General features: G+C 40.1%; 1 protein-coding gene across 4 annotated transcripts in view; it reads left to right on the forward strand.

The window, feature by feature from the left end:
* The window catches only part of dab2ipa (DAB2 interacting protein a), a 156,512-nt gene that overhangs the window by 47,174 nt on the left and 83,929 nt on the right, over positions 1-25,409 (forward strand). For 3 of the 4 annotated variants that reach the window (XM_018759463.2, XM_029259560.1, XM_018759469.2), the window contains exon 2: positions 17,133-17,239. In XM_018759463.2, the coding sequence (XP_018614979.1) occupies positions 17,133-17,239 (107 nt within the window). Of the gene's footprint in view, positions 1-4,821; positions 4,879-17,132; positions 17,240-25,409 lie in introns of those variants that run through there. The other variant, XM_018759464.2, reaches the window with a different exon arrangement.

Consider the following 25,409-nt stretch of genomic DNA (forward strand, 5'->3'; position numbering starts at 1 on the left):
TCCTGTGTGTGTCTCCTCCTCCTTTGCCCTTGCGCCCTGTGTTGCTGGGTTAGGCTCCGGTTCACCGTGACCTCACTCGGGACAAGCGGCGGTCGGTTGCATTACCCCACAGAATCTGCCGTCAAACAAGCAAAGATTTAACACATTCAGACTCTGATTTGTACTGTGCGAGTATGAGTTCTTTTTTATTTCAGAGGGACCAGTGTTAGTTTCTGCCTTATAAGAGTGCAAATGATATTACTAACCATTTACCGGCATTCTTCTGAGTACACATTAGCATGTAAGAAAATACTTAGCTCATTAATTTTTTAAGTGCTGCAATGAAGATGATTTACAACTTTGCTTCATGTCATTGCAGATCCAATACAAATCTGTATGTGAATATATACATTATGAAGACATTTGTGTAAGACTTCCTGAAGTGAAATGTTTTGAAATATCTATGTATTCTCAGTTAACAGTGTAAATCCAAGGACGAAGGGCACAACTAAATTTAAAAAACTGAGGAAATCCATCATAATGTTTCATGCAGTGGTGGGAACCCATAGGTGATTTCCTTTGCTTTTTTTTTTTTTTTTTGAGTAACTTGGCAGTGCCCAGAAGCTGCATAAGGACTCACTTTCATATGAGCACAGGTTTCCCTACCATTGATACACCACTATACATACAAGGAAATTCCTTTTCCATTTACAGTGCAATATTTCCTTTGGTGGACCAAGCTAATCTCCGTAGCCTCGTTGATTCCTAAACATTTTGTAGTATTGATATGACCCTTCTGAGTCTGCTTTGGACAAAATGGGAGGTAGTATCATTCTGTTATGATGAGGTTCAGATGGGTATGACAGGACTGTTATGATATCATCACCAGTAGCGTTGGTGATCATCTATTTAGCAGATGCTTTCCTCCAAAGCAAATGTTCTAATGAACTTTATGTAGTGTTACCAGCCCACACACCTTACTCACCACAGTGACTTACACTGCTAGATAGACTACATACAATGGGTCGCTCATCCATACATCAGTGGAACACACTCTCTCAGTCACTCACACACTCTGGGTGAACCTGAACAGCATGACTTTGGACTATGGAAGGAAACCAGAGCACCCAGAGGAAACCCACGCAGACACTGGGAGAACGTGCAAACACCACACAGACCAAGGGGGATCGAACCCACGGCCTGCCACACCACCCAGGTACTGTGAGACAGCAGCGCTACTTGCTGTGCCACTGTGCCACCCTGCTACAGCACTGGCTCATCTGCACATATCAGTCATTTGGCAGAGAGGCAAAAATGTAGGACTGAAATGCAGGAGACAGTGAAAAGGATTATTATTTAAAATCAATGCAAAGTTAAATTACTGAGCACGGTATTGATTTTTTTTCTGTTGCACTGTAATCTGTTTGCTTTAAACAAATAGTTGCTTCATCTTAATTCATGCCAAGGCATAACCAGACAAATAGCTCTATAAGGAGTAAAGTCTGGAGTACAAACACTGTGGATCCGACTGGATGGCTCCACTTGTGTAGAACCTGCTAAATGGAATTTACCTGTGTTTGTAAACACACCCCCGGTCTGAGGTTTTCATTTCGCCTTTTTCCATAACCTAGAGCTGTTTGGTACACTTTCGAGAGCTTTGATGTTACATTGTTAGCTATGGCGCAACAGCATTGCGGAGCGAGACTGAACTTGCAAGGCGCAATGAGAGATTACGGCAGGTCCTCGGTGCAGCCATAGCACTCGTCCCCTTTCAGCGGTGAACCGAGATCGCCTTGTTTATGAGCCTGTCATCTTCCATGCGCAGCGCCACATTAACAGAGTGAAAGGTACGGCAGAAAGGAAGGTGTGCATCTGTTCCGTGCGAACCTTATCCGGCTTTTCCTCGCACTCAGGAAAACTTAAATTGATATTGTGCTTTTAAACTTTGTACATAAGTTGTAGCGCCTCAAATTGCATGCTAAATAGAAAAGACATCAAGCGCTGGCCTTACAAAACCATTTACTTGAATAGAAATAACTTCTCGCCCAAAGTGAGGCCGCACACATTTTACACATTTCACCCATTTGTAAAGCTGCATCTTCACAAAAGAAATTCAAGGTAAGGTGAGTAGTTTTCTGCAGCAGTCATTATTTTTACTGGTCGGGACCCTTTGTTTACTGTTGCCTTGAAAATAGTTCTGCTAATCTTTTCGTGTGTTTTGAATGATGTGTCACCCCCCCCACCTCCCTTTTCGGGGATGTTTAGGGTAAGTCGACTGAACATTACGGACAAATACTGCAACGAAGTCATAGAGCCTAACCTTACTTCCCGTATAGCTGTACACGTGTGTTACAGAGTGGTTATAAAAATGGTATTGAGCTCTCAGACCCTTTTGAGTAAATGCTAAGGTAACCTAAGCGAACGTGCAATTATTTTTCTAAAAAGCAGCGTGTTGTTGCGCCAGAAATTCAGGGTTTGAATCTTGATCATGGTCCTGCAACAGGGATGGGATTCAAACTGCCATCCTTCAGGCTACAAGGTCCGAACTACTTCGATACCTTGTGCCAAAAAAGTTTTACTTACAAAAGCACTGGAAATGGCAGGAAACAGTTTTGTAAATTGTGCTAAAGGAGAGGTACCTGGGAGCAGCATTGGAAATTCTATGTGTTTCAGTGCTTTCAAGGAAGCTGTGCACAACACATGTACGTTTTTGCTTTTTCATTTTTAAATCTCTTCTGCCTTTTTCCTCTTTTTGTTTTTTTCTTTTTCCGCATTTGAACGTCACTGTTTTGCGAGTTTCTTTTGAAATAGCAGTCACAGCGTCCCACACATGGCATGTTTTTAGGAGCACATGAAAAGAAACATAAAGTGCCCATGTTTATTTCGGTGGTCCTGTTGTGAAGAGAGAGCTCAACGTGCCATCCTGTTTCTCTGCATTAGATGTCAATGCAGTCTACAAAAAATATTAAATTCAGCCTCAGTGAGTGTTTGCTGTGCTACTCTATGCGTCTGTGTACCTATTAGGATATCTTATAGCACGAGCACGCTGTCGCACCTGTGGCACCACAGTAAAATGCGTCATATCATATAAAATCCGCAACTGTCCATTCAGTTTCAGCTGAGTAAGCTGGTCATAGAGGAACTCCTGGCGCATACTGAAATCATGAATAATGGGGCTCAGAATTCCTATTCTTGCTGCTGGTGGCTCAGCATCTGCCCTTCACCAGCATTCTAGATGGCGCTGACAGCACCTCTAATTACAAGGTACGGATTGAACGTGTTTTGTTCTGGATAGACCTCATCCGCAGTATGATGACTGAGACTTAACGGAGACACACATTCACTCTTTTTGGGCCTGGCAAGCCGTTACTTCAAAACATGCAGGAATCAAAAATTTAATGAAAAGATTTTACCTGGTTCACACGTAGTTTACACATTTCTGCCATAACATCATCTGTTTCAGGACTTTATTTAAATTTCTATAATAATCTTTATTATGAACAAAGTGTTTTCTCATGTATGTATAGTATAATAGAAGTTTTGTTAAAGTAGTATAAGCTTTCAATAAAATACTTCTGAGTTGTGATGGTGGTAATTTTTAAAAGTGAATCTACACATCTTCAGTTAAATGAGTAAGTATCTTGATGTCTGCATATTGATACTACAGTAGAGGTGTTGATCATTACCCCTTTCAGGGGAAAAAATGGAATATGGTCCAGTACGGCACTAAAGAATTTTGTGCGGGAAATAACAGCACGTCATCCTAATTAATGCCACGGGTCTGCAGCGAACCCGTTGATTATTCCATTCTCTCAAAACACGTGCTCTGAATGCTAATGTAATTTTCACACTCTTCCTTCATTTCGGTTACTTTTTTTTTTTTTTTTTACTCACTGACCTCCACCTTTGATGATGAGCAAAAGGATTAAACCATTTTAGGAGAGGTTTCTCTACTGTAAACCAGCGAAACCTCATGGAAACTACAGGGGTGAAGGAGAATAATAAAATGTGCTTGAGGAGAGACGGGTGAGAAAAACAAATGGAATTAACGGTTCACTTTCTTTTCTATGATGTGAGTTGCAATATCTAGTGAAGACTGAGTGGTTTCTTCCTCAGAGATAGAGGCACCTTGCACTCCAAAGTTTGAGCAGCATTCCAGACCTCTGTTTCAGTTTCATAGTTCCTTTCTCTCTTTTGCTTATGTTTCTTTTAAAAATAGATTAAAGGACTTTCACAATTAGCATAATTTTTCATGAAATGATGGTATTGCTGCTAGCCAAGAAGTGATTTATGTTGCACAGATTGAGGCAGTGGGTGGGTTGCAAGGGTGTGGTATTCTGTGGTGCAGTGTATGGAAATCAGGAAGAAGTCATTCATCTTTGATGGCCCTTTTGTAGAGTGAAAGAAGAGAAAATGGCTTGCACATGGTTGAGGGGAGTTCTGAATGGTTTCCAAATGTTCCAGATTTGAGCCATTCCCCTGGAGAGGCGGGCCCAGGCCACATTTTGAGTCCAGCCTCTGTTCTTCTTGACAACTACATACCAGCAGATCTCCTCTACTCCAGGCATAAGACCCTTATCTGCCACAGGGCTGGAGTTTTTTTTTTCTCTCTCTCAGGGCGAGATCTGTTTTAGTCTGTCCTGGGAGGTGTTGCAACTTGCATGAGCTAGGATCACCTCTCTGATTTTGAGGAGAGCAACAGGAGACAGACGCTCCTCTCCGAGTGTTTTCAATCCAAAGTTAAAGGTGCAAGAGTGACAAGAGTTCTTAGGGAATCCATGTCAAGCATGGCAAGGAAAGGTTTCGGGAGACCGCTCTACTACTACAAACTGCTGAGTCGAGCCCGGCTGCAAAGGCAACGCAGTCGATCCCGCAGCCGGAGCCGAGCACTGAACAGGGGTAACAGGCCATTTTCTCGATGCTCCCCTCCTTCGGTCTTCTGCTGCTTTTCACATGGCTTGTTAATGGTTCTCTTTCTCTCTCAAAGTTAGGACGTCTTTCTGTTTTTTTTTGGTTGGTTCTCTTTTCATATTTATCCAAGAAATTATGAATGTTATCCTTCTCAGAATATCTGAAACTGTGACAAACGAGCAGATTCTGGATTCTTTTACAAATTAATATTATTTTTCTACTGGATGCCACCAAAGTTGATGATCTAGTTCAATCTGCATTTATCTGAGAAAAGAAAAAGCATGTTCAGTTCAATTTAACATGTGACATGGGCTGCATTTCAGATTGCGCAGGTAGGTTTCATGAACACAATATTCACAAAACAGTATTACCATAAAGCATGGTGATTGTACTGTTGTTTTAAAAAAAAAAAAAAAATATTTTGTATAACTACAATAAAATTCTCCAATAACATTGCAGTGATTTAAACATATAAATAATAGTCTTATAAATAATATAGTCTTGTTTGACAATATAAGTGTTTTAAAAATATGTTTTGGCACAATGTTTAGCATTTTTCTAAATATATTAGTTATTTTTCTTGACATTCTGCAAAATGTTTCCTTTTTAAATCAAATAGTGTTCAAAATTAATTTTCCACAAAACCCACACAAAGTACTTAAAATAGAGTTGTGCTTTGATGTTCATATTCTGGAAACTAACCCCAAACTGTGCATTAAATTGGGCAAGCTGTGCACTTTACCAAGTAAAAATATGGACATTTTGGGTGTTCTCATAGCAATTATTTAAACATGGTGCATTACTAAGCTTTGAACATTTTATTACTTTGCTGACAAATTTGCAAATGCTTTATGTTAAATTAAGCAGAAGCCTCCATTAGGTTGTCCCCTTTAGTACCTACTGATGTTGTGTTTATACTTCAGATTCATGAGCCTGACAGCTTATGAACAGACAAATAAAATTCAGCTTTACAGCACACTCATCATGCATGGACTCTGTTGAAATACTTCTCTAGTAGAGGGGTTCTTCCCTCTATTGGTTTTCTGCATACACCTGTACTGGAGCTCAGAGCATTCGTCAACTCCAAATTTTAATATGATAGTGTAAGACCAGGGTGCTATCTTGTGTAACTTTGCAAGTTTTTCTCACAGACTAGTTGACCCAGTAAGACTGCCATGCCCTAGTTTCTTTGAAAGGCAACTCTTCATGAACTTTCTTACATGTTTCCTTGGTTAATCCATTGATGACAACACTGTGCACTGAATCATTTCCATTGAATGAAGCTTCTATTAAAAAGCTGCAATGCTCTGTTTCTGGTGTTGTTCCCTGATTGAAGAAATTTAACTTGTTGAAGTCTATGTATTGATTTCTGAAGGTCTTCTAATCATATTTGCTTTTGCATCCTTTGCACTGAGAAGGAAATATTGTCTGAGTTTAGAGACTTTAGCAAATTATTCAGGCGTTGTTTGTTATGAATCACATGGAGTGTTCACATAGTCAGTGATTATAATACAACTCTAAATAGAAAGAAATTTATGCAATTCATAATGCATTCTCAAACTGATTTAGTATGTCTTTTTTCTTTGTTCACAAAAAATGCAGGATTTGATGATTTAAGGTCACAGACGTCCCAAAACGAAGCCTCTTTGTAAAGACAGGAAAGTTTAAACTATGAAAATGGTATAGATTCCGACTACAACTCCTTCAAGGAAGGCGGAATGCATCGAGCAGATTTGACAGAAGCCTTCAGGTACACGCTGTAGTTAACAGCCTTATGGTGAATTCATAATTTATCTGATTACCAGATAAACATAGTACAATGCTCATTCCTGAACACAGTCTGGAACATCTAGCAAATATTGCAGTTAATGCAATAAATATATTTACCTAATTACTGGCGACCAGCATTCAGGATATCAAATTACAAAAGATTACCTATGGATAGGGGGTGCGGTGGCGCAGTGGGTTGGACCGCAGTCCTGCTCTCCGGTGGGTCTGGGGTTCAAGTCCCACTTGGGGTGCCTTGCGGCGGACTGGCGTCCCGTCCTGGGTGTGTCCCCTTCCCCCTCCGGCCTTACGCCCTGTGTTGCCGGGTAGGCTCCAGTTCCCCGTGACCCCGTATGGGACAAGCGGTTCTGAAAATGTGTGTGTGTGTGTGTGTGTGTGTGTGTGTGTGTACCTATGGATAGTAATTTGCCTTATTAATGAGATAGCAAAGGACAGAAGTACCTTTAACATTTGTCTGTTGAGTTGAACATGACAAATGAATTAAACAAGGAAGTTAAATGCATTAGTGTAATTTACAAAATCTTTTTCTTTTTTTTTTTTAAAGAATATGCATTGCAGTAGTTGTCATGTCTTTATATGGAAGAGAACAGAGTGCTGAGGTTTAAATAATATAGTTAATATTTGTTAATGTTTCCTGTTGACATTATCAGACCTGGTGGCCCTGAAATGTGTAATGAAATGATGTAAACAACAGTGAAATCCCAACTTAAAGGAGTCATAAAAATTAGTGGGATACTTTAAACTACATAACATTTTGTGTTTCGAGAGTGGTACTTTTGTGTAAGGTCTCTAATCTGAATTCTTCCTGCAAAATAACTGAATTGACAGAAAAAAAAGTTAGTTTGGAAAACAAAATGTAATAATAATGCATTAGGAATAATTTAAAGGTGAAATTGTGATGATACACAGTTGTGAGGTATTTCTTGCTGAGACTCAAGGTCTTCTTGCTGCTTCCATACAGGGACTGAAAGGACCCTAATATGTTCTGTTCTCTCTTATTGTATGTAATGATGGTACATTCATACCTCTTTTTACCCCTATACTCACACACATTTTCAGAACCGCTTGTCCCATACGGGGTCACAGGGAACCGGAGCCTACCCGGCAACACAGGGCGTAAGGCCGGAGGGGGAAGGGGACACACCCAGGACGGGACGCCAGTCCGTCACAAGGCACCCCAAGCGGGACTCGAACCCCAGACCCACCGGAGAGCAGGACTGCGGTCCAACCCACTGCGCCACCGCACCCCCTTTACCCCTATACTCCATCTTCCCAAATAGACATGCCACATTACTTTGTGAGTTATTCCTCATATCTCCAACTTTCCATTTGCTTTAGCAGATGCTTCAGGCAGCATAGTGGCATTGAGAATAGATACACTACTGTAACAGAAAAGTGGCATTAAAAAGATTGCCTTCAAGGATTAATTGGGGTCTTTTCTGATGAGCTTTGCCTCTGTGTATCTCCCAGATTTTGTTCTGGTAAAAGTTACTGCATGTTCATTCTTTTTCACTTAGATCACTGAGAGCAGGCTTGTCCTCTCTTGTCTAGTGAAAACACTTGATAGAATGTACCAACCAAGTGAATATCTGGAACCATTTCAGCGCTCTGCCTGTGTTAAGAAATGACAACAGACAAAATAAAGGAGCAGCATCTTAAGATGCTGGTGCGAAGTAAACACAGTGGAACACTCCACCAGTTTGATTGTTTCCAGGGTTTTCTGAAGTGAGTTTGGTATGCAGGAAATGTGCATGCATTTGCATGGGGTGTACCAAATGACATGGAGAACTGCCCTTAGTCAGCAAAGTTGACCACCAAGGTGTGGGATAGGTGTAAGGCTGGACTCGTGTGACAGGGGACTCAGAAAAAGAAAGAGGAAAAAAAACCTTAAAGAGGGCGTATAAGTAACACAAACATAGGAATTGACACTTTATGAATATTCCCAGGCCCAGTCTATGCAATTCGACAAAATGGGATCTCGTGCTCCTTTTCGTACTCTTGTGTCTATGCTCTTTGCCTCAGCTGGCAGCTTTACGTCTGTTACCCAGCAGTTAGTTTAGGCACGGCCAGCTGTACCTCATTACGTGGAGCTGCAGCTACGGTTGTGATTCCCTTTTTTTTTTACTGTGCATTGTGCCACTGTGTAACTGTTGGGGTGGTGTCAGGCATAATTCTTGCTGATTTGCATTTGGGCACACTCTGTCAAGATGACATTTATTCTAGTTTTCCCCAAAGTGAAGTAGTGAACATACTGCATTTCCTGGAATTGCAATCTTCAAATTCACTTCATCATTTGTAAATAAATGTCTGAAATACCAACCATCTCTTATCATATTACTAAATGCAGGTACTTCACACTATATTTCTTACAGTATAGAAGAGTTGCTAAGTACCCAGTCTGGCACTGCTTGTTCAGTGGGATGTGTAGTTACACGTTGAGTATTAGGCTATGAAACATCAAAATCCGCAAACTATGCTTCCCTTTCTATGTATTGTTCCTGCAAATAACTTTCAGGCCAATGAAGTCAGCCCTTTGTCTAATAAAAGAAGTCATAATTTATCAGAGCAAAAAAGTTTGTAACCAACAAACATCCCGGAGGAAGAAATGAGGCCATAACCTGTAAAAGTCTTTGATTTTAATTATGATTATTTTTGGGTTTAGTTGTTTTTGAGGTGCTTTGTGATTTCAGTTTATTTCTAGTTTTTCTCTCCTTCTCCTGTGTCACTTTGGCATTGTTGTTCTCTGTCTATTTCACTTGATGTGGTGTCTTTTGATTGCTATATAAAAGTTCAAAGAGAAAGATTAGTTAAAAAAAAAAAAAAAAAAAAAAAAAGGGTAAAAATCTTGAAAATGCTCAATATCTTGAACCCCATTGACTTAAGTAATTTTTTCCACTTTTTTCATTGGAGGTGAGTCAAGGAGTTTTTGATGGCAGATACGCCTATGTGTTAATGTCAGCCTTGCAGTGTAAGTGTCCTTTTGAGTACCATCACCAGCAACCGATGACATTGTGTGGTTGTTTGCCACTTCCGACTGAAAGCAGTAATGAAGGTGTCGAAATGTCAGTGCTCTTTTAGAATCCGTTTCAAAATCGCTGCAGAGGCTGAAATAAGCTTGTTCCGAAGAGGTGACTCTGTGAACAATGGTGGCAAATTGGGTGTGACATGAAGTTGTCTTTTTCATCCAGGGAGCTGAAATGAAGACTAGTCTAATACAAATGAAGTCATCCAGTAAAAGTTAGGTATCCTTTTGTTTTTGGCATAACTTCCACTCACAAAATATTAACATTTCACAAAGTATCAGAACGAAACAGGACCAAAACATTAAGACCAAAGAGTACAGTACAAAGGACCCCTTGTTTCAATCTCATTTAAATTTTTCTAAAATAACTACAATTTAAAAAACTTTGTAATACATGATCATGTGTTGACTACTGCTCGGCTAGAGATAGGATTTATTTCAGTAATCTGAGAGTCTGTGTAAAATCCCCAAAAATATAGGAAAAGAATAGTGTGTGAGCATGAATTAATATGGCTGAAATGTCAAAGGAGCAGTATCAATATTTCTAGAAAACTATAGAAACAGATACAAACATTAATAATAAAACTATATGAGGAACTGTAATATTCCTGACTGAAACATTCTAGAAAAGAATTAAAATTATAAATAGTCAGTGGGATCCTGCTTTTAAGTTTTGTATGACTGAACATATGCTGTATTAATACTATTGGGACTTTCTATCCAAACAGAGGTATTTCTTTACACTACAAGAAGCAGTACTTCTTAAAAGCAAAAAAAAAAAAACAGAGAAAAAAGAATAAAAAATAATTCAAGTGTGATTGACTGTAACAGTAACAGTGATCCTGCAGGAACTGGGGAAAAAAAAAAAAAAGACATTCCATAGTAGCAATCACTACTCCTCTTACGCAAGAGAGAAGCTTTGGCTAAGGGTCATACCCACAATAGCCGGCTGCTGAACTCTGGCTTCCTTCCCATCCTCTTGTCACAGCCCTCAGAGTTGTGTCTGGAAGGCTGCAGTGAAGTAGAAAGGTACGTAGCGTTTTAGATGAAAGTTGACCCGGTGTGGAACGGTGACAGGTGGAGTGTACCGTCCCTTGTGGTGCAGCCCCTGTCGATTTCCTGCATGGATAAACTCCTTAATGAGGTATGAATGACACCATGGCAGAAATCCAGGCTCACCCCCGCACCTATTGATTGTTTGTGGAGTTGTTTTCCGGGCAGCTGCCATAGCTCATCCGTCGCTCATCAGTCAGTGCCACCGCACACTCCCCCAGTGAGTAGACCTGCTCTTGGTCAGCTTGTGTGCCTGGGAAACAATCACCCCCAAGGTCTGTTGGTAATGACAAAGAGAAAGAAGTGTGGGTAGAGTCAACTGGCTTTTCTGTGACTTGCACTATACTGGTGAGACAATGCATTGTGTATGTCCATCTCACACGCACACGCATTGGCTGAAGCCGCTTGTCCCGAGCGAGGTCGCAGCGAGCCGGAGCCTAACCCGGCAACACAGGGCGCAAGGCTGGAGGGGGAGGGGCACACCCAGGATGGGATGCCAGTCCGTCACAAGGCACCCCAAGCAGGACTCAAACCTTAGACCCACCCGAGAGCAGCACCCAGCCAAACCCATCCACCACCTTCACCCCAGATATGATTATGAGTGATTTAATATAAATTTAAGAACTTTTGAACATGAGGTGTGTATTTGCAGATAGAGCTGAATTTCTCCTTCAAAACCATTTTTAAGGGTTTGTTTGGAATAACACGTGATACACGAAACACTCCATTTTACAGTCTGAAGTTTATCCATCTACTGGATATTATTTGCACGTTTTTCTGTTTGTGTCTCACGTCCGTGTTCCACAGTCATTATGAGAAATGAACCACCCCAGTGACATTAATAAGTGTGTCTGTGATGGACATTTTAATTAGCTGTAATGCCCGCTCCCTCTGTGACCCTCGTTACTTACGTACCATTCTCCCAGCTCACTACTGAAGGCAATGATGAACTGTGGCAAAGGCAATTAAGGCTTTCTAAAGAGGAGTGGGAGCCATGTGTTTGAGAGCTGCATCGTTATGTCTTCATAATTTTCCCTTTTAGCTATTGTTCACACTTTTCCAGTAATGTGGTGGATGGCAATAGCAGCTGTATTAGTCACTGGTGACTTGACTCTGTCACAGCCAAAGGTCCTCCACTCACCAAGACATTTAGAAGCTGGATAACGAATAAAGTCCTACCTTAATGCATTCATCCATAATTCAAAGGGTAAGGAGTTGTTAAGCCTAATGAGAGGCAAAAATTGGCTGGGAAGCTTTTGTATAGATTTGAGGTCACACTGTCTTGGTACCTTTGAGGGGAAGAGATGTGTTGTTTTTACTCTGTGGTATCAATTTTCAAACCATAGCTGAAAGTACAATGGTATGCAGACCAGAGGTACGACACTATATCCTCAAACAAATTCACTGGCAGAGAGATTCAGCCATATCTCAAAGACTGGTGTCACCTGATTTCTAGTCAAGCTGGAATAACTGCAAGCATCTCTTCCCCTTTTAGGAGATGCTGCAGGGCTCTAAGGAAGTTCAGTTCTTTTGAGTTTTTCCATCAACGGCAAGTTCAAGCTGCTCAGGATGTGGTTGTTGAGATCTAAGGGGCACATTCATGTTTAACATGTTGTAAAAGAATCATGTTATGTATGCATATGAAGTCAGTGTAGTAGAGGAAGTATTTCATCTCTTTCTTTTAAATAATTTCTTTCATCTCTGGAAGAACATTATCCATCTGGGAATAATTTCACTGATGGCATTTTACTGGTATCTCTCTTGAATGTGCCCTGTATTGCTCCCTAGAAGAGGTTGCAACTACAATCTAGGGCAGTTATATCAATAATTAGAGCTGTCAAATGATATTTTTTCTCATGCTAATGGCTTTGCATTATTGCTGCCTGCTTTGTGACAGGGTTTTTGTTAGCATTCTGTAATAACCTAGCTTGTTCGGTAGCGATGTCAGATCAGTGTTTTTGAATCAGGGCTCCAGCGCAGAGGATGAGAATGAGAGGTGGTGGAAAATAATGGCAGACTAATGGAGGAAAATCAGATGCTCAGTACAGAGGAATACAAGGAGTTTCCAGTGGATAGGTGGAGTCTTTCATTGCTCCATTACTTCAAGAGCAACAGGCCTAGTTATAAGAAAAGTTACATTTTTATGCAGAGCAATTTGGGTAAAATGTTAGTACTCTCATTACTGCAATGCTATAATCACAGCTGTGCACTGATACCCCCTGCTGACATAGGCATATCTGCCGGCAAACTGGAATAGCACAAGTTAAAAATGGGGGAAGAAAATGATCTTTTGTCATTCATTTGGGATTTAGCTACCATAAACTGCTGAGTGTTCCTTAAGAATGTGGATATTAAGCCCCAGATTGCTTGAACTAAGTTCGGGTAGTGTGCTTTAAAAAAGCGCTGAAAACCATCAATGGGAGATTTGTGGTGCCATTGGCACGGAGTAGGAATGCGGACAGTCATAAGAGAGACAGCATCCGTTGTGGAGTAAGGAGCATCAACTCTGTAAGTAGTAACTAGGGGATGTGTGACGGCAAAGAACTTTAGCTATGTGTTTGTTAAAGCTGTTGCTACCCCAGGGATTCATGTTTGGGAAAAATTGCATAAAACTTGCTTCTAAACTTTCCTTTTCTCATGCTGAAATCGCAATCCATGTCTGAAATGGGACTAGTAGCACTTTTGTTGTAATGATGTTTTTATTTTGTGAGCCTGTACCAATTATGTACTACTGTATCACTTTTAGAAAGTAGAGAGCCCTCAGACCTTACCATCAAGTGCCCAGTTTCAAAAGCTTTATGTCCCCTATAACTCAGCCTAGTGTGACTGTATGTGTCAGAATTATTTCAGAATATTCGAGGTTACTGAAGTCTTACAAGGTTCTCTCCTCAGCTATGTTGTTTATTATTTACATGCACAACATAGGCCAATGAAGGCTAACCAATAAATGCAAAGCGCATCTTTATGCTAATGATTTATATTTATGTGCTTCTTCCTTTTCTCAGCCTGCTGTTGCTAACCTCAATCTTGTTTAAAGTACAGATAAAACTGTCCAGTTTCAACTCAGAGAAAAAAGTTTAGAAATGACTGTTTGATGGTAAATATATTCAGCACATGCCATCATATAAATGCCTGTACATTTTCGATGCAAAAAATTAATTTGGAACCTAGTACCCTTTTTGTAATCTGATATGTAAGCGTTTTATTACATAAATCCTGCTTTTCTTTCAAGGGCAGAGTTTTTTTTTTTTTTTTAAAAACTTCATATTTCTGCCTCTGGTTGATAATGGAGAAATGCTGCATATGCATATGTTACTGTATAATGGATTCTTAATGTAGACTATCTGTGTCAATTTTTTTTGTTCAAATTGCCAAGTCTCTTTCTCCACATTGTCTGATTTAGTAACATTTCATGTGAACCAGTAACTCTTGATTGTTCATTATGTGTGCATATGTGCCAGTGATTGAGAGCGTGTGTCAATGTTCTACGACAAACTGGTGTATTTTCCAGGTTGGACCGTTCTTTTCAAGAGTCAAGAGAGGCTTTATTGCCATTTCAACCATTTACAGCTGGTACAGCACACAGTGAAACGAAACAACGTTCCTCCAGGACCATGGTGCTACATAAAATAGTCTCCAGACTACTGCGACCTTGCATAGGAAAACGGTTGATAAAAATGAAGGAAAGAAAGGTATATTTATACTGAAACAGGTTACAATGCTTTGTTGAAAGGAAAAGCTGCAATGGTAGGATTTGAACTGAGAATCTTTCGGCTACAAGCCATTATCTCTAACAGCTACACTTTCGACAGTCCTATGTTATGAAAATTAAATCTAGCTGGGCAGTGATTCATCTAGGACATCAAAATTAGATAGAAGCAAGAATTAGGTTGAATAGAAGTTAGGTGGTTTGTGTGGCCAGTTATGGCCACATGGGCACAACCAAGGCATCAGACAGCAGGTTAGCAAACAGGAAAAAGCTTTTTAAAACTACCATCAAAATGAGGAAACAGAAAACAGGCAAAAACATCAAAATCGCTGCAAAAATTAGCCCACACCACACATCCTGAGCCCATTCAAGGGAGCCTTCCTGTTCCCCCCCCCATGATCCCACTCATTCCTTTCAAGTTCTCAGCCCAGCTGCTTTTAAAATCCTTGTTGATATTTCCTAACATGGCAGCAGCTGGTCCTTATTATTTCCTTAAAGCAAAGCAGGGGTGGGTAGGGGGGACCTGTCTGTCAAATCAACCCCTCCCCAGTCAGGGCACTGCTCACCAGCTTGTACTTGTTTATTCTATGAGATATATGTTGATTTTGAGAAAAGCATCTTCTAAATGAATGGGGGGCGCAGTGGTGCAGTGGGCTGGGCCGGGTCCTGCTCTCCGGTGGGTCTGGGGTTCGAGTCCCGCTTCGGGTGCCTTGCGACGGACTGGCATCCCATCCTGGGTGCATTCCCTCCTCCTCCAGCCCTGCGCCCTGTGTTACTGGGTTAGGCTCCGGCTCCCCGCGGTCCATCTTCCACGGACAAGCGGTTCAGACAGTGTGTGTGTCTTCTAAATGAGTAAATGTAATGTATGTAAATGTATTGCAACTGACAGAATGTTGTCTATCTTAAATGTTTCACCAATATTCCATTACTAATTCTGACACTAATGTTCTGTTTAGAAGGCACGGTGAGTTTGTTACCTTATCAGTGAGTACTTAGCAAATAAGCTATACAATAAGAAAAAAGCAACAACTTCTTGTTATGTTTTTTCAGTATGAAGTTCAGGTACACTGACAATCATGTGCTTTGGCAGACAAAGATGACAACACACGTGAAGTGCAGGTGGATACGGAGCCAGTGTCATCTTTTGAGTTAAGAGGGATATATGCCCATATACTCATTATGTTGGAAAATTCACACATCAACAGACTGCCGATTACAATGCAGTGTAGTGGTGTCCCATCAGGAGAAACAGGACTAAAGTGAGAAAAAACTCTTAATCTTAATTAGGAATTAAAAGGTTAATACAGCTCATAATATTCAGAAGTTGCACCCATCAACACATTGCAACAAATGAACTAGAGTGAAATCATTCACCAGATAAAATAAAGTTAACCAGAATGAAACAAAATTAACTTGTAAAATTCCGAATTTCTGTACAGCTCTTGTTGATCATCGCAATCTTTTATTTTTAATACACATGCAATTAACATATTAATCAACATGGCAATTAACATTTTCAAATATTTGTCATCTTTCTAGACTGTGGTTCTGCAATTTGATGTTCACTGTCTAAAAGTTTAGCAAAACACTTTGTTATAATTTAATATTTAAACGTTTATGAATCCATGCAGGGGTTTTTTTGTTTATTGATCTTATTTTTAAACCTGTACAAATGTCTGTTTCTTTTCAAAAACGTATTATTAACATGTTAGGAACATGGGTTTAAAACACTAAAATGCGTTAGTTCATATGCTCAATTAAAAACTCAGTTCAATAATAGTTGCAACTGTCTGACATTTACATTTTACATTTACTTGTTTAGCAGCCGGTTTTCTAAAAGCAACGAGATAAGGAGACATTTGGATGCAGACACTTGATTCTAGAGTACAGTTAATTTGTCACAATCCACCATGTGAACCAGCATATATCATACAAGTAGCTATATAATAAATTTACACAATTAATCTCTCAGGGCGGCGTAGTGGTGCGGCGGGTTCAGCCGGTGCCTGCTGTGTGGCGGGTCTGGCGTTTGAGCCCTGCTTGGGGTGTCTTGCAATGGACTGGCGTCCAGTCCTGGGTGTGTCCCCTCCCTCTTTGACTCTGCACCCTGTGTCTCTGGGTTAGGCTCCGGTTCACAGTGACCCTGCTCAGGACAAGGGGTTGTTGACAATGAATGGAATTCAACTCTCATAGCATGATTTGAATGAATAATAATGATGATAATAATTGATGAATAAAATATTCATGATTTAAGGATGTTCAAACATATTTTAAATCATTTTCCTTTCAGAACTCAATTCCACCCGTTAGAATGAATTAGGTTGTCAGCGAGTGCAACAAAACTCACAGCACTAAATCCTGATTGGTCAACACTAAACTCTGAACTCTACAAAATAATACTAAAGATTGACCTTCTTTCTGTGGTCAACCAATAAATAATCTATAATCCATATTATATTGTTCCCTGGTTGAATTTCCATTTTATTATTGATCACTTTGAATGTAGTTTTATGTAATGCTCACAGTTATGGGTTTCAGTTAGATAACGTTGTGCCTGGGTTTGGATGATAATTTGAGCCTGTTGCCTTAACTTCTGCATCACACTGCTGTGAGATGTCCCTCTGTTTTTCTGGCCTTGTGCCTCTGACCTCTGATCTGTTGTGCCTCCAGGAGAAATCCCCTTGGAGCGAGTGGGTCGGCGACGCAGCATGCCTGGCACTGGTGAGGACAAGACCCCTGGCATGGAGCCAACTGCCCCCACGCCATTCCGGGTCACGGTGAGAACCAGCCGGTCACGCAAAGGAACGTGTGGTGTGGTCGGATCAGTCATGTTGCTTTTCAAAAAGGAAAACTATTGAATAAGATTGTAGTCATATTCTTTGCACATTATTTATAAATTGTTAATCTTCCCAGGTTTCTGTTTTTATGAGAGAGAGAGGGAGATAGAGATATCAAAGGCACTGAGATGTCAGCTAAACTGTTTTGCTCTCATATATTAATCTTACAAATATGCTTCATTCTCTGGTATTCATACATACCAATTGTAACAATAAAAGGCAGAATGTAATTGTAAAAAAGCTGTATTTTTACAGGAATCCTATTTGCTCAGGACCTTGTAACACTGAATCAATGCAAGGATAAATAACTAATACAAGAAAATATTTTACTGTCCTCAAGAACCATAAGAAACTGCCCTCTCTCTGTTTGCCAAACTCCAATATTAAACATTGCATTTAACAGTTTATTCAGTCAAGAGGCATTATGAGCTGAAGTATATAAGTAATCATTAATTAAGATGTAATTAATAATTAAAAGAGCACATATAATCCATAACTAATGAAACTAAAGTATTACTTTTATGTTGGAAAGCAAGGATGATTTAGTGAACGAGTTTACTGTAGGGTCTAGTAATTACCCATCGAATTGCTATCATATTTCTTGGTACTAGATTGTCTTCTTAATGATTGCGGTGTAAAATTAACAACAGTGCTGAATTTTGAATTTAACAGAGCACATTCACAATGCTGATAAGAACTGCACTGTAGCTGTTTCACAGATGGATGACCTGTGTTTCTCTGGATCTCCCAGGGTGTTTAATTGATTTATAGGTTTTATGAACTGAAAATTCTGTTAATTAGTTTCAAGACCAGATGAATATTCATGTGCAAACAAAATTCAGTTTCAATATCGAAGTGGGATTTGAGTAACCTTTGCAATCCAGTGATCAGAGAGTTAGCCATGTTGATGTAATGTATTAGTTGGAGTCCTCTTCAAGACAGTCTGAAGTGTCATTCCTTCATCATGCACTCGTGTTTTTTATGCTCCCTGTACCTCACTGGACAGTGATTTAACCATAAAGGAGTATTCAAAATGCAAGCTAGTTATAGAAAACTGCTATTTTCTCCGGCTGTATAATGAGGTATCTTCTCAAGTGTCAAGGAAGTGCCACCAACTGAGCTATTTTTGCATGTATTTCATTTGCTTTTACACTTTTAAAAGTTTTTCTGTGTAACACTTTACGAAGGGAATTGTTCTTGAAAAACCCTTTGCAAGGTGAATTCTCATAAATTACCATTTGTTTCAATGGTAAAAATTTGTTTGGGTACCTGAGCCTCAAAATTGACACCCATCTTATCCATTGTGAGTGAATATACCAATACCCCTTCATTATATCACATCTCATCTCACTTTTCTCAAGTTATACATTAGAAGGAAAATATAGATAATTTTTTGTTTCACAAAAGTCTGCAGAAAGGCAGCCGGTAGTGGAGTGGTTAGACCTTTGAACCCAAAGGTCACAGTTTCGATTCCCAACTCTTGGTGTCATACCCTTGAGCAATGTACTTACCCTAAAATTTCTCAGGTAAAATTGCCTGAGGGTATAAATGGGTAAATAATTGCAAGTCGCTTTGGATAAAATGTCAGCTAAATGAATAAATGTAAGGAAAAAGCCTGACAAAGTCTGAAAACAAAATGGGATAACTTTTCATGGTTATTTCTTGTTTCAGTAGTAGGTGAATTAAATGGGAACATCAAAACTTTTTAGTACATGTGTCAGCCTCTTGACTGCTCAAGATACACTCTAAAAATGTCCCTCCTCCACAAATGTGTTGCTCTGGCTCCATAATGGATACCAATTCTATGGATCATACTGGACTGATGTACTTAAGGGTGTTCGGTTTCCCTTCTGTATGTGCCCAAACAGGGCAGCAGGTAACATAGTGGTTAGAGCTGCTGCCTTGTGCGCCAGGGACTCAAGGACTCAAATACCACCCCATACTGCCATACCTGTGAGTAAGGTACTTCTCCTGAATTGCTCCAGTGAAAATTACCTAGCTATAGAAAAGGGTAAATTCATTGTGTGTAGCTTAAGAGTCTAAGTTTCTCTGACAAATGTGTCCTCTAAATAGATATAAATATTACGTAACGGCTGTGTGAGAATATGTAATGGAGGTGTTTGAGTGAATCCTTTGTACTCTTATATTCATGTTGCTGATGCATTGGAGAAATGCTGAGGGACTGATTCCTCTTTACATAATAACTCACTCTTCCCTGTTTCAGAGTGCCCTATGAACACACAAGCACTTGTTGAGTCATAGAGCGCCGAGATTCACGAGTCCTTCGTAGCCAAGGGCAAATGAAAAGCAGGGCAGCATTGAAGATGCAAAAGCTGACCGGCAATGATGCTGTATGAGAACAGCAAGTGGTGATGTTGCTTCCTCTCCTGGCTTGTACCACATTGCTACACATTCCAGAATTAAGCAGCAGAGCAATCAGCCTTAATTAATAAGCAGAGCCATCAGCCCCAGGAGACCACACTGGAGCTGGGAGGAGAATGGACACACACCTCTGTCCCTCCCTAGTCATGCAAAGTTTGGAGGTGTTGGGTGGGCTAGTGGGGTGCGTTTGCCTGGTCTCTTACAGCCGAGCGTGAAACCAACCCTGAAGGGAGAACTAATCTCCTCAGCTGCTGTGGTAATGAGATGAGTGCCTTCCTGCACTCGATGCAGAAGGACCCCAGGCTCAGGGGTTTCCGCAGTCTGACAGGACCAGCTGTCTGCTCCGGCTCACTGGACTGCACTCACCTCCCCGTGTTCACCAGGAGGAGGAAGCTCATGAAACTTGCCGCCATCTCCTCAATCGCCCTGTACTGGGGGACCTTATTCATTATTAATTCTCGGTTACATAACCCAACATGGTTCCTCCTGAGGGCCATGCCTCAAAATATGTATTTTCTGTGTTGAGGCTAATCCCCTTGGTTACCTAATTTTATATTAATGTGAGTCAACGTGAGCTTGATATCGGTAACTTTGGTTTGTTTTACTGGGAAGCCGTTTTGAAGAACAAACTTTTATTACCGATGCATCCCATTAGTTTCAACAGATTATTTCAATTAGTCATGTAGATTGTCATCATCTTGTTGAATTATGCCTGTAATAATCATGGTAACATTCATGAGAGGACAAATAGAGATGTCAGTGAAATGGTTTCGCGCAAGTTCCCACCTTCTCTAGAATGCTGCACTTTTTAGCATGCATGAACAATACCACATGTTTTACCAGTACCAGGGCAACTTGCTGCATGTTGTCATAGGGAAGGTGGTGTTCTTCACTTAGCAGGATGGTTGCATTTCAGCATTATGGTTCTGGGTTATAGGTGTTTACATGTCCACTCCATTCATTCCCCTCTGCAAGGTGTTTTACTCAGTCATTGCAGCTAAACCATGAAATGAGAAAAAGCTTTGAATATGTAGATAGGTGGTCCTGACTCCAGATGGCATGAACAACTTGTACTTTTTTTCTGACAGAGCAACCAGCATCCAAGAGGATCAGTGCATAGGTGACACAGAACTGTGTGGCCATCAAGAACAGATTTTCCCAACCAAAAAAAAAGTAAATACAAACCTTACCAGACAGTTTATGGGCAGTTTTTGAGGTGTTTGGATGAGGGGGAAAATGTGATGTCCTTCCTCTAATGCTCCAATTAAGTGTAGCAGTTAAAGTAGAAACCAACACACACATTGCCCCTTAATGCACTGAAACTGACACCTCTGCCCTTTGCAATTGGCATATATATGTATAATTGGTCTGCTTTGTCCTCTAGATGACCTGTGGAGCAACCAAAGCAGAGGAATTGCAAACGATTGCTATAGAAGAACTGCATATCTCTTATTGTAGCTTTGCAGTTCCTTCTAGGGATGCATTATGCACTTAGACAAAGGAAATCAGGACATAACGGGGGCACATTTTAATGTTGCAGATGTTTTAGCAACCAAAAGGCAGAAAGTGATTACCAGCCTATAAATCTGTCCCAGTGGACCACAGAGCTTATAGTGGATCATTCCTGACCCTGCTTTTGTCTCCCTCGACAGTTAGTCGGAACAAATTGTCACCTTTAATGAGATCAGTGTATTAGCACAAGCAATGCATCAGGCAGCATTCTTAATATCTATAATCAAGTGAGCAAAATTATTGCTGCAACAGCCCCGATGGTGTTTTCATTCTGAAATTAAAAGCTTTTTTTGAGCGGGAGTTTAATTGCAGAGAGGCTCTTGATTTCACGACTCCGCTCTCTGCGTTGTTCGCTTTCCATTGTTATGTATGTGCCCAAATAGAAAACACGCAAACAACACAAACCTGAGCCGATTTTGTGATTATGACGAGCGACCATAATGAGGATCATTTTTAAATGGACATCTGGTCCATGCCTTCTGTCTTTGGATATTTTCAGATGATCCAAAATAAATTTCCATCCAGCCAACCAACCAATTTGAGGAATCGTTTGTCCCCAATAAATTTCCTTCAGACAAAATGACAGTGGGTGTAATAAACGCTGACATTTGTATTTGTTTAATATACTCTCAAATAACCCCCAGCCAGATAGCTCTGAGAAAGGGAAGCAGTGTAAGTAAAAAAAACTGAGGTGTCAATGGAGGTGGCACAAGTTTCCTTCAGCTCTATTAACTTTAGTGCTGCTTTGAGGGGGTTGTGAGGGTAGATGGTGTGAGGGGCACAAAGCAGGCCACCAAGGGAGAACAATTCTTGTAACACCCCTTCCCCCAGCTGGGGCAGGATGATTCGCTGCTGGCAATTACATTCCTACCTGGATGCACTGCTTCTATTAGGCAGTAAATGGAAAGCAAATACAGAAACCTGCAATGAATATTTAACAAGCTACCACAATCCCTGTGGATGGGATAGTTTTTGTCCACATTTGTTCCACTTGATGAGAAGAAATTTCTAAGGCGATGGTGTCTGATTTGCCTGAAGGACATTCTGCAGTGCAGATGGCTGTGGAGATTTTTATTTTAGGCAAGCCTTAATTGAGAGTTAAGAACCTGGTTCAGGTCATTTTCAAAAATCTTTGATATTAAACCTTAGATAGAGTCTAAGAACTGAAAAATAAAAATGATGCTGTTTCAGACCTCCATGTTGGTCATGCTGGTGTGATGGGAAGAGCAATTAGTGGTAATAAAAAGTTTCTCCATATTTGCCAGTTTAGCTGGGTCTCTGGTAAGGAGAGTGAATCCACATAACCTAGTGTGTTATCTGCTCTACAAAAACAAATAGGTATTCGACTGGTTAACGCAATTAAGATGAATGATGTGCCTTCATGTATGGTTGTTCAATAAAAATGGCCATAATCAATTGCCAATTCAATAGTTCAAGCCAAGAATCCCTCCCTAGATGACTATTAATCAAATTACTCACATTAACTAAAATCCATTTTAAGCTCTTGAAGATACAAAAATGGAAATGTGTTGGAATAGTTTTTCTATCTAAGGGAATCATTGGGTCTGTCTCAGTTAGTTTCAAAGAGTTTGTGAGGCTGGTATTGGGTTCTGAAACTTTCGGTGGCATCTCAGTTTGTTGCAATCGGTCCTGTGAATATTCCTCTGAGAGTTGACCGCGCTTTGTGATTCATTGTTTTGTTCACATTTGGTAACTCAGAAATAGAATTCCTGCTGAACTGTGGACATTCCACAAGAACCAAACAGGAGTGAAAATGAAATTAAGCAAAAGGATCTATTTAAGTCTGCTTCAGTTAAAGCAAATCTGCTACCTGAAATAGGAGAGTTCATAGTGTGGAGGATTTACATCAATAAACATCTCTCCAGTATCTGTCAACATATTATTTGTGTTCTTTGTAATATTTTAACGTTTGCAATTACATATCAGCCTATTTACAGTATGTGGAAAAAATTGAAAAAATTAAGGTAAAATGCGATTCTACTGATTCCATTAAACTGTGAAATCATCCTTTGCCGTAAAACATATTAATCCCAGTGAATACAAATGGAAATAAGTATCAATGAACACTGGAACTGTCAAACAGAATAACATACAGGTAATATCACTAGGCAACATACATTCCAATTATACCGACTCTCTGTATCAGTCTTATTAAACTAAAACTGTAATGTTGTTAATAATGACTTTTACTGTTGTGTTAAAAATACCAAAACATATGAACAGGCTTCACCTAAATTACAGTGATTTCTCAATAGTCATAATCTTCTTTAAAAATTAAATAGTGAAAAACCTGTATCCCACAGCTTCCCAAAGCTGGAGTGTAGAAAGCCTGATTTTAAGATGTCTATGGATGGTCATGTAATAGTATTGTCAGTGTGGTTCAGAAAAGAGGAAATAAAAATTAAGAGATTTGTTTTTAATCAGGCCTTGTGAAATATACATTCATTATAGTTAATAAGAAATGTGATGCAAAATGTGATGTGCAAAAATGTAACAGATACCCCCATAATGTTTTAATACCTTAAATCTCAATCTATAGCTACAGTTTGCAGTGCCAAATAATTTAACTACCTGAGTATGTACAGTACTGTGACAGCTCACCAGTAAAAGTGTATTATAACCAATAAGTGTTATTACATTATAACCCCGAGTTGAACACCAGACCTCAACACTCTTGTCATTTTTATACTAGTTGGACATTTAGATCGCATATGAGAAGTATTTGCAATTAAAACAGTTTTCTTCATGTTTTTTTCAGGACTGCTCAGTAAGATAGTAACTGCTTGTTGATTTTATAGCCTTCTGCATTTTCTTGCAAATAGATAGGTCAGCCATTCAACAAGACACCATATATTACTTTGACATGTGCAAAAGAAGGGAATGTACAGACAAGGTTTAGACATACATGAGAGAATTAAGCTCTCTGCTGTGAAAGTAACAACAAGCATGATTTGCAGGGAATGTTACAGTGAGTAATGTCACTGGAGCTTTTCAAAATCATGGCAGCTATGGGGTTTCATAACACATCTGACTTTACAAAAAAGGAGGCTGATGAATTCGTCACAACAGTTGCCACCAAGTGAACACATAATACGGCAGGAACAAGAGCACGTTAACTCAGAGTAAAGCAGTGCACACAGGGTATGGTACCTGTTATTGCACGTTGGATGGCAGTAGGGATTGTGTATGGAAATGGAGGGAAATAGTGTGGGCTGTCTTTCTGCTTGCTCGTTTTCACTCTATGGTAGTTGTTGAGGGAAGCAGAGGTTTGGTTTATCGATGGGAATGCAGGCTAGGTTGCTCAGCCAGTTCAGTTGCTCAGTTCTTCAGTACTGCTGGACCTTTTGTCCCAGGACTACCAGAGAACAATGTGGGAAAACCCATCCAATCCACTCCACAGACCCCACACCCCTCTCACACTGGTTTGCTGCCTCACCTTTTGTCCCCCTATATGAAAAGAGGAGGGGAAGAAGAATCACTGTGTTTCACCTTTGTTAACCGTCAAAAATTAATTATTTAAAGATCTGAAAATTTCTTGTGGCTGAAGCTCCAGTGCATAGTCATTGGGGATGGGAACAAGTAAATGTCTGTTTCAGTCTATTAGTCTTTCTTCATGCACTGGGGTCATTTGAACTGATGGGTTTAATAGGACAGCCTGTTCCGGTTTTCATTAAAAGGGCAATATATAGCGAGAGCTGTTTGGAAAGGAGGGCTCTGTTCATCACTGGACTCCCACTCCACCCACCTCCAACAGAGCTGTTCAGGGTGCGTTCCATCACCTGTCCACATCAATGGCCCGAGTGTAAAGCTCAACCCATATGCTGCCTTGTCAAAGACCCCTGGGCGAGTCTCAAAGAGCATTGAGAGCCACCTCCTCTTCTAAATGTCAACATGCGGAGGGCCGACCTGGAACAGTGCCCCCTCTGCTACCCCCTCAGTTCTGACAGCACCCAAATCACTCGTATGAGTCCTGATTACATCTCGGAGACCATAGTCAACCAATTAATGAGATCATTTAAATGCACAGGGCTTAACTTAGTGTTGAAGTCTACTGCCTGACAATGGGTCATATCTTTTTTATCTTGTTCTGCACATTTTATAAGGTTTTTTACAGCTGATTGTAAAAAAGGCCTAGGCAGTGATAAATTATAATGCATGTGTTGTGTTAATAATTGTTCCAGCACAATGTATGATT

Source organism: Scleropages formosus, chromosome 17 (genome assembly GCF_900964775.1).
Source record: "Scleropages formosus chromosome 17, fSclFor1.1, whole genome shotgun sequence".
Lineage (NCBI taxonomy): Eukaryota > Metazoa > Chordata > Actinopteri > Osteoglossiformes > Osteoglossidae > Scleropages > Scleropages formosus.